At 39.3% G+C, this 10,509-nt stretch overlaps 1 protein-coding gene across 1 annotated transcript in view; it reads right to left on the reverse strand.

The window, feature by feature from the left end:
* Nucleotides 1–7,247, reverse strand: part of LOC115821728 (NACHT, LRR and PYD domains-containing protein 12-like) — a 66,851-nt gene extending 59,604 nt beyond the window's left edge. Inside the window, exons 1-4 of the mRNA XM_030785528.1 lie at nucleotides 6,985–7,247; nucleotides 5,864–6,927; nucleotides 5,332–5,791; nucleotides 3,066–3,239 (exon numbers count right to left, since the gene is read on the reverse strand). Coding sequence (XP_030641388.1) covers nucleotides 3,066–3,239; nucleotides 5,332–5,791; nucleotides 5,864–6,927; nucleotides 6,985–7,247 — 1,961 coding nt within the window. The remainder of the gene's footprint in view (nucleotides 1–3,065; nucleotides 3,240–5,331; nucleotides 5,792–5,863; nucleotides 6,928–6,984) is intronic.
* Nucleotides 7,248–10,509: the final 3,262 nt, after the last annotated feature.

Consider the following 10,509-nt stretch of genomic DNA (forward strand, 5'->3'; position numbering starts at 1 on the left):
TACACAACTGGATAATTTTATATCACAACATCCCCTTTCCTTTGCGCATTAGAGCAAGTTATTCCATACAATAAAATTAAACTGTGCAAGAACAAACTGTTGGAGAAATAAAATGTTTCTTTGGTTTATGCAAACATCGTAACAGTTATGTACGATGTTACAAAGATGTGATCTGTAAATGGAATAATAGAAAGATTATCGAGTTTGTCTCTGTGCAGAAAGTGCTGATGGGCAAACATTAAAGATTACATGGTGTGAGCCTTTTTTGGAGAAGATGAGAAGTCTGACTGTGTTGGAATATAGCCAAGGACACTATGATAAGATGAAAGAGTGCTCTCATTCATTCTTTGTATTCTCTAACAAGCACTCGTTTATTTTTGTTTATTTATCAATGCAGGTGCTGATGTAAGACAGTATTTTCACTTATTGTTGAGTTTGGCCTGGGTCAAGATGTCAGTTCCTGATTACATCATTAGGAAATGATGGTGTCTAGCAACATAGGCAAAGACGATGGGAAGTCCTCTAATGACTGTCTTGACAATCACTGGATAATCCTTGATATGATTATTGTATAACTATAGGTGATGTGTAACGGTTAGTTAGTTACTCCCAGGACCAGAACTGTTTGTTGTATGCTGCTTTGAGTTTATGCAATAAACGTATACTGCATCAGACTCTGAAAACTTTGACTGTCTTTTTTTAAGAAGATGAACAGTGTGGCTGGATTCTCGGTCATATCTGGCCCAGGCTGAGAATTCTCTCCCACAAAACCCTTGCATACGATTAAACTGAAATAAAGTCCAAAGAAATGTCCAAAAGAAACAAACATAAGTGCATTTCTTTCTCTTTTTTTAAATGTTAAGTGTCAGTCCAACTATTCATCTCAAATTCCATTTCAGATGGACAATGTCAGTGTCCTGTTTCATGATTTTTTTTCTCTTTTCTTTTACAGATTCAGCCTGTCATGTTAAAAGTTGCATTGTTCTGCAAAGTTCTTCTTAAGATTTGTTAGGACCCTTTGCAGAACTTTGTCTTTTGCAGTTTCATCCAAAATCACTTTTCATTTGAGCCGTACACATAGCTGTGGACTTTCTCAACTCCAACTCCCAGTGCATGTACTACAGACTTTTGTCTGTGGGTCTGGGCGTGTTGAGGATCATTTGCACCTTGTTCTTGTCCGGCTTCACACCTTCTCCTGAAAGCTTGTCGCCAAAAAACATTTTTCTAACTGCAAACTGACATTTTACTTTATTCAGCTGTAACCCATGTCTCTGGATCCTGTGAAGCACTTTGGTGAGTCTTCCATTGTGCTTCTCCAGTGTGGACCCCACAGAACAATTTCATCTACATAAACACACACACACACCCCATAACTCAATGTCATCTACATAAACACACACACACCCCATAACACACTGTGGTTTACCTAAACACACACACCGTCTATGCACTCAACACTATGTCCCATGGCACAGTGAAATATTTCAGGAGCGGAGGAAATTTCTAACAGCAGTTCAAAAAACCACAAAAATAGCATGTTAAATGTACAGTAAAAAAATATAAAAGCGGCGTGTTCAACGTTCATTACTTTGTGCTGTACTTTGTGTTCTTCCCTTGTGGGAATTTGATCATGTTTGTATTAGGTTTGATATTTACATTTAAATCTTTTGGGTTCATGCACATGTGGAGATCACCATTTGCTTTTTTGACACAGACCATTGAATTCACTCATTCTGTGGGCTCTTCCACTTTCTTTATCACTCCTAGAGACATCAATCTGTCTAACTCTTTCTTTAGACCATCTCTAAGTGGCTCTGGGACCCTCCTGGGAGCATGGACTACTGGCTGCATATCATCCTTCAATAATATCCAATATATGTGAATGCTAGAGTACCAAACCCTTTAAAGACATCAGGAAATCTCTGCACAATTACATCTACACTATAGCTCTGATCATTGGAGCTGTTGATACAGTAAACTCCTTTAACTGGGTCTAAGTCCTCACAAGTCTCATCACCTAAAAGTCAGTCACACCCATCTGACACCACAACAAACATAAGGTGATCTTCTCTCTCCTTTACTTTAACTCTGAGTCTGTATGTGCCCTTAGTTTCCATGTGTTGTCCACTGTAGGCCTTGAGCTGTACGGCCTTCCCGTGAATGTGAGGCTTCATTTTCACTGCTCTGATATCACTCTCACTAATCAAACTGCCCTTTGTCCCAGTGTTCAGCTTGAGTGGACTTAAAGTAAGTAACACGCACAGCAAAACATTAAATGTAGACCATTCTTAAAGAAACAAACCTATTCACACTAGTAAATGCACTCTTAGAGTCTGATGTGTGAGAAGATTAGAAATATCAGAAACCTGCCATTGTTGATGATGCTGTTTATTCCCTCTGGAGAGTGACTCTGCTCCTGACTGTTGGTCTTACTATTGTCATCAGACCCAGCTTTGATCTTTTTCATCAAGTCAAATAATGTTACTTGACGTGTTCACTTCATTACTGATTCATACATTACTGCAGTGTTAACTATGGGGATCAGAGACTGTGTAGAGCTCAGAGGAAAAAGAACAAAAGCAGAAAACCCATCACAGTACATATAAAGGAGTGCACTCATTATACTGGAATCATGACTGGATGAATGTGAAGTCATTGATCTCTATGGTCAAATCTAAATCAAACACACTATGAATAGCTGGAAAATAACACGATTTGTTTGGCTGCAGCCTAGCTCCCATTAGACTGTCTGTCTCTCATCTCCTCATTCTCCCACCACACAAGAAAAGAAGAGAAACAAACAGAAATCAAAAACAGGGACAGACTCATGTCCTTGGAAAATGTCCTTTCATTGTGAACATGTTCTTACACTCCCACACTCCCAGCATCCAATCAGAGAGAGAGAAGATAATATTCACACACTGATACAAATGTCTCTGTGACCTGTCTATAAGCATCAGTTTAGTCTAGACTGTCCAAATATTTATTTTGTTTGGAAAAAATATTTATATGGTTAGAATGATTGGAAAAATGATCAACAAGTTGCTCCATTCAGAATGACTGACCTCAGTATTTCCAGTTGACAGTTTGGATTCTTTAGTGCGGCACAGAGCATCATCACTCCTGAATCCTGAAGATCAGTGTTACTCAGGTCCAGTTCTCTCAGGGGGCAGTTCTCTGACTTCAGAGCTGAGGCAATAGTTTCACAGGACTGCTGAGTGAGGTTATAGTCTCTGAGTCTACACAGGGAGAAGGAAAACAAAACACTGACTTTTTAAAGAATAAAATTATTCTGTAAATCACTTCTAGGGCTGGACTTCAGTGACATTTTATCATGACATTATTAAAATGTTCATCCAGACAAATGGTTGTTTGATTGAAATTTTGATGTTATAACCAATCTCCACATTTAAATATTGACATATTACATTTGTAGCTGCTCTATAAACACAGCATTTCCCAGGAAGCATCCATAATATAGACAATATAGACAAAATTATTGTATTATACTATATTAAGTAAAGTCTCTGTGATTCCACACACACACTGTGAACAGTGAATTTGTCTCTGCATTTAACCCGTCCAACACACACAACAGACGCAGGAGCAGTGGGCAGCATTCCTCTAGGCACACAGCCGTGGACGTTAGGCCTGGGAATCAAACCGGCAACCCTCCAGTCACAAGCCCGGTTTTCTAACCTTTAGACCACGGCTGCCCTAATAACAGGTGATAACAGGTAATAACCTGTATAACATTGAAGATGGAAAATATCATGATTTCATTGGCCCATTAGACTGATAACACAGATATGTCATGATTTTTTTCTCAGTTTCATGTTGTGGATGAAGGGTGAAACAATGGAAATAGTGACTTTAATGGTCAGTACAACCTGCTGTGTAAAGGGAACAAACATTTCACTCACCCATATTTCACTCTCAATCAACCAACAAAAACCTGATAAACTCCCATAAACTACTAAACATCAAACACACAGTATCCCTGTCTTAAATGTTAATGTTTTTAACTCTATAATGGTTCAGACAAGAAAAAAAGACACAAACAGAATTCAAGGGAACAGCCTTTTTCCCCAGTCCTTTCACTGAGAACATGCTCTGACACACCCAGCATCCAAACAGAGAGACAGAGAGCGAGAGAGATATTCAGACACTGCTATTAATGTCTTTGTGACCTGTCTAAATACATCAGCTTTGTCTAGACATCACAGAGGCTCTGAAGATTATGGAAATTACTGAATAGAGAAAATGACTGAAGTCAATTCTGAACTGTTTTTTCTTTCATTTTGTTCTTGCAGCCACCCTCACTCATCAAATACTGTAATTCATTACTTTATATGTATTCTCCAAAGACATGCCAAAATATGACCAGGGAATTCCCACTAATTCCCCTCCAAATAAAACCTCTAAAGCAGAGGTTTTCAGCCTTTCTGGGGCTAAGGCACATCAAAGGTCAAACCAGAATGTCAAGGCACATCAACTTAAATTTGTTTATTGATTATGAAGAATGTCACACACAGTATGATAGGCTATAATGTCTTTTGTGAGATTTGACCCATATTACACTACAGCAGACTGTCAGATAATTATCAAACAGATAGTTAAATCAGACAGACAATCATGTAATTTGTTAAAAAAAGTGCATCAGAGCAAGAACTATACATTTGTGGATTTCTGCAATTGCATTGTGTCTAGTCGGAATTGTAACTGTAGATATCTGAAATTGCATTTTTACTAGTCATAATACGAGTTGTGGATATCCAGTATGACATTTTTACTAGTCACATGGTATTCTGGATATTCAAAATTACATTATGGATATCAGGAATGGTTTTTCATTTTGGATATCTGACATTAAAATGATGAATACTAACAACTGGGTTGTAGATGTTTGAAATGGGAAGAATGTCATTGTGGATATCTAAAATGTTCTTTTTGACTAAGCACAATTAAATTACAGATATCTGCAATATATAGATTACAAAAGATTACATGTGAAAATGGCTTGCCTTAATGTAAAGTGACCGTCTTCTCTGGTCGCTACAATAATAATCCTCCTCCCCAAACCTAAATTTATTTTCATTATCAAACTGAGAATGGGGCTAAAGGCCATCTAGATAAAAAAAAAAAAAAAGTTGTAAATAAGTGACTACCTGTAAATGTTTTTATTTAAGAAGCAGTGTCATTGGTGTATTTAAAAATACTATTTCATGAGCCTGTAGAAAAATGCATTGGTTTCTTCAAAATTCCATGGCACACCGGTTGAAAACCACTGTTCTAAACAGTTGGTGTTGTGAAGTGAAACCGAAAACTTACAGAGCTTTTCTGCAGCACCTCACAGCTGGGAGCAGTCTCCTACGACCCTCATCTGATGTGATGTATTTCTTCAGGTCAAACTCATCCAGCACCTCCTCTGACATCAGAAACATGTAGGCCAGTGCTGTGCAGTGTGCAAGTGAGAGTTCAGTTGTGTAATTTTCAGACTTGACAAAAGCTTGAATTTCTTCATGGAGAGAGTGATCATTCATTTCAGTCAGGCAGTGCAGTAGATTGATCCATCTCTCAGGTGGGACACCATCTTTATTTAACTCTTTGATGTAACGGCTTATTTCCTTGATGCTCTCCTGGCTGTTCTGTGTGTGTGTCAGCAGGCCTTGTAGGAGTTTCTGGTTGGACTCCAGTGAGATGCCATGAAGGAAGCGGACAAACAGATCGAGATGTCCATCCTTACTCTCCAAAGATTTATCCACAGCTTTCTTCAGCAACTCATCCAAGGGAACATTGTTTGGTGCCCACCTGGTCTTTCTTAGCAGAAAAACCCTCCTTGTCATTAATATGGTAGGTAGTAATCTGGTCTCTTCTGGCAGAAAATTCTCAAGTTCCTCCATGTTCTTGTTTACATAGCAGTAAAACACATAGAGAGCAGCAAAAAACTCTTGAAAACTCAGATGCACAAAGCAGTAGACCTTCTTCTGATGAAGCACAGATTCCTCCTTAAAGATCTCAGTACAAATCCCAGAGCACACTGTGGCCTCACTCACATCAATGCCACATTCTCTCAGATCTTCATCATAAAACATGATATTGTCCCTCAGCAACTGATTAAAAGCCAGTTTAGCAAGTTTCAGAAAGATCTCCTTGCTTGATTCCAGAGGATCCTTTGAGTCTGTCTCTACTTTGTCCTCATATTTCTGTTTCTTCATTTTAGTCTGAATGAGCAGGAAGTGTGTGTACATCTCAGTCAGAGTTTTAGGGATCTCTTTAACATTGTCTTGACGCAGCATTTCCTGAAGCACAGTGGCTGAAATCCAACAGAACACTGGGATGTGACACATGATGTGAAGACTCACTGATGTCTTGATGTGTGAGATGATTCTGTTGGATTGACTCTCATCACTGACTCTTTTTCTGAAGTATTCCTCTTTCTGTGAATCACTGAATCCTTGGACTTCTATCACACGACTGATGAACTGAGAGGGGATCTGACTGGCTGCTGCTGGTCTGGAGGTTATCCAGATGAGTGCAGAGGGAAGAAGGTTTCCTTTAATGAGGTTTGATATCAGTATATTCACTGATGATGTTTTGGTCACATCACACAGCCTCTCAGGAATATTCAGCTCAAGTCGACTCTCATCAAAACCATCAAAGATGAACAGCATTTTACAGTCATTATATTTCTTTGGATCCAAGTCTTTCAGCTCTGGGTGAAACTCTAGCAGGAGTCCATGAAGACTGAACTGTTCATCTTTAACCAAGTTCAGTTTTCTAAAAGGAAGAACCAACATGAACTCAATGTCCTGATTGGTTCTTCCTTCTGCCCAGTCCAGAATGAACTTCTGCACAGAGACTGTTTTTCCAATGCCAGCAATGCCCTTGGTGAGTACAGTTCTGATTTTTGGCTTTTGTCTGTCCCTTTCAGGTTCCTCACTAGACAAGGCTTTTTTCTGCTCTTTAGGTCTGTTGGTTAACAAGGGTTTGAAGATGTCATTGCTGCTGATTGGTTTGTCTTGAGAAACCCATTTCCTGGATGCTGTTTCAATCTGTAAAACCTCATGTTTCTCATTCACTCCTTCACTCTCTCCCTCTGTGATGTAGAGCTCTGTGTAAATGCTGTTGAGGAGGGTTTGGTTTTCTTTCAGTGCCACACCTTCGTATAAGCACTCATACTTATTTTTCAGGGTGGTTTTATGACCCTCAATGATTCTCAGCAGGACATCATCTTTATTAGACATGGACGTGTTGTGTTGGACATTTTGGCAACACCCAGACTGATCCTCAGTTAGATCTGTCTCCACACTGCAGAGAAAGAGAGAAGAGCAAGAGTTCAGTAAAAAAAAAATCTCCCAGAACGTGCTGACACAGGCCACACCTGGACTGTTCCAGGATCAGACCTGAGTTTCCATATTTGACAGATACTTTCTTTGGGAGACATATGACTCCATCAAGGCTGGCAGTCTGAAATCTTCTCATCAGCCTTGTAGTTGAGATTAAAACTCATATAAAGTTGGGATAATAGTAATGAAGTGTAACAATAATGATTGACAGCTGGTGAAGAATTCCCACTACAAAGTGTTTAATCATTCAGAGAGTGGAGCTGATTGAACAGAGGGGAATGGGAGAGTCTCACCAATGGAAACCAAACAGGACAAACAAACTGTATGTACATGTCTCTGTTTTCATTTCTAACTGATATCAGACAATATAACATTTATAAAGGAAACTAATGAGACTATTAATGATGGATATATGTGAGTTGTTAAGAATAGTTGGGCTGATCAGACAGGACTTTCTTTAAGCATGACTAATGTACTGTAACTTTACACTCTGTTTTTAAACTCATACATTTAAACTAAACTGTGTTGTGTTTGCGGGTGGCACAGTGGGTAGCGCTGTTGCCTCACAGCAAGAAGGACTCGAGTGAAGTTTGCATGTTCTCAAAAGCACATACTGTGATGGTGCATGACAAAAATAATTCCACATCATTTCTTGGTTCATTTTGGGCCATTTTATTGATAAAACATATTTTTTTATTTTTTGTACCCCCCCCAACCCAAAATATTTTTCCGTTGCCTAAGGACCACGTTGAGCGGCCATGGTATAGATTATATAGAGAAAATCATGAATTTATAGATCATAAAACAATGTGCAGAGAACAATATAAAAATCACAAAATCTTTTTAAAAATGTCAATAAATCATTAAGAAAAAAGGGAAGAACACTTGAAACATATTTACATATTGAATTTAATACAGGCGTACGTTGGGGTCATGTAGTGTGTTGTATCATATCTTGTACTTTATCTAAGGAGATTTTACTCTGTGTGAGTTGTTATCAGTCATAGCCATAAAGATGAGTTTGTTTCCTGTGTAAGTAGTATACGGTGGAAGACAGTATATAGAGAGAGAAAGTGAGAGGACAGGTTATTTTGTTGGGAACGAATGTTGATCTCTAGTCATTTGCCTTATACTTCACTTACAGATCAATTTGATAGTTAACAAACGGTTTTCTTTGGTGTTTTGACTTGAATGTGTTTGGATCTTGGATCAGATGGAGATTATTTGAAAACTAGTCAACTAGTCGTGTTATTATTATGTCACTTTGGTTGACTACTGTCACCTAGTTGAATATGAATATGTGAATATAACTGTGAATATACAATTATATCTGTGTTTATTATCTCCTTATCTCTGTCTGTCTGTCTGTCTCTCTCTTTCACTCTCTCTCTCTCTCTCTGTCTTTCTCACACTCTCTTCAGACTTGCTGGTTGTAAAGTCACTGAACAGTCCTGCTCATCTATAGCCTCAGTTCTACAGTCAGAAAACTGTCCCCTGAGAGAACTGGACCTGAGTAACAATGACCTTCAGGATTCAGGAGTGAAGTTTCTCTGTGTGGGACTGAAGAATCCACACTGTAAACTGGAGATACTGAGGTCAGTATTAGTCAGTTATTGAAAATAGAGTATATGATAATATATTTTGTCTGAATTGATGTTGGTGGCACAGTGGCACAGTGGGTAGCGCTGTCACCTCACAGTAAGAAGGTTCGATTCTCGGGTTTGATTCCCGGCTGAGTGGACAGGGTGCTTTCTGTGTGGAGTTTGCATGTTCTCCCTGTGTCTGCGTGGGTTTCCTCTGGGAGCTCCGGTTTCCTCCCACAGTCCAAAGACATGCAGGTTAGGTGAATTGAAGACACTAAATTGCCCCTAGGTATGAAAGTGAGTGTGTTTGTCTGTGTGTCTGCCCTGCGATCGACAGGTGAGCTGTCCAGGGTGTTTCCCCGCCTTTCGCCCTATGAGCGCTGGGATAGGCTCCAGCACCCCCCCCCCCACGACCCTAATTAAGATAAGAGGCTTAGACAGTGAGAGATTGTGTTGTGTTTAGTTCTCTATTGGTCACTTTAGTCTGTGCTTAACTGATATTTAAACTAGACTGTGTTGTGTTTGATGATGGACAATGAGGCAGTTTTATCTCTAACACAGAAATAAAGACAGAAAATGAACCTTTGATCAGTGTTAATGCCAATTAAAACACTAAATGATCCAAATAATTGTTATTTAAATCTTTCTCCACAGTTTTAATGCCCGCCAAATGCGTAAGCGAACTAAGCAGCTGCTTAGGGCCACTGTGGCCACCAGAGGGCCCCCAAGAGCGCTTATAATGCCTCACAAGGGACCTTGAATGTATTTACTTATTTATTTTTTAATTAATTTATTTATTTAGTTGTGATATATTATGTCTGTGGTAATCACACAAAAACACAATATTATGTTAAGGGGCTGTCTAGGCTAATGTTACTGGTTTAATCAATTTCCGCTGCCTCTGTCAGACCTGGTGTCATGTTAATGCGAATGCACAAAGTTAACTTCAAGACCACTAAAACTTGCTGCCACAGAAATCTAACATTAAAACGATTGCCTTCTTGACCTGAACACATCCACAGTGTTAAAAGATCACACATATACACCACACACATACATAGAAATCCACACACTGACACGCACAAGCGAGAGAAAGGAAGAGTAGATTTATAATACTGGAGGTTACTGGCTAATGTCTAGTCTTCTAATATCCCTCTCTCTCTTTCTCTCACACACACACACACTCTCTCTGTCTCTGCCTTTCTTTCTCACACACACACGTACACTCTCTCTATCTGTCTCTGTTTTTTCCACACATTCTCACTCTCTCTCTCTCTCACACACACACACTCTCTGTTTCTCTGTCTTATACGCATGTGCACTCTCTCTATGTTTTGCTCTCACACTCTCTCTCACACACACACACGCATTCTCTCTCTGTCTCTCTCTCTCTCTTGTCCATACACACACACTCTCTGTCTCTGTGTCTCTCTCTATCACTTTTTCTCTCTCTCTTTCACTCACTCACTCTCTCTCTCTCTCTCTCTCTCTCTCACGTGGAATAGGAGGAGGTTTCAGGCAGGACAACAGTGTATAAAGACAGAGAAAACCATCAAACATACTTAGCTCTGACTGAC

Source organism: Chanos chanos, chromosome 9 (genome assembly GCF_902362185.1).
Source record: "Chanos chanos chromosome 9, fChaCha1.1, whole genome shotgun sequence".
Lineage (NCBI taxonomy): Eukaryota > Metazoa > Chordata > Actinopteri > Gonorynchiformes > Chanidae > Chanos > Chanos chanos.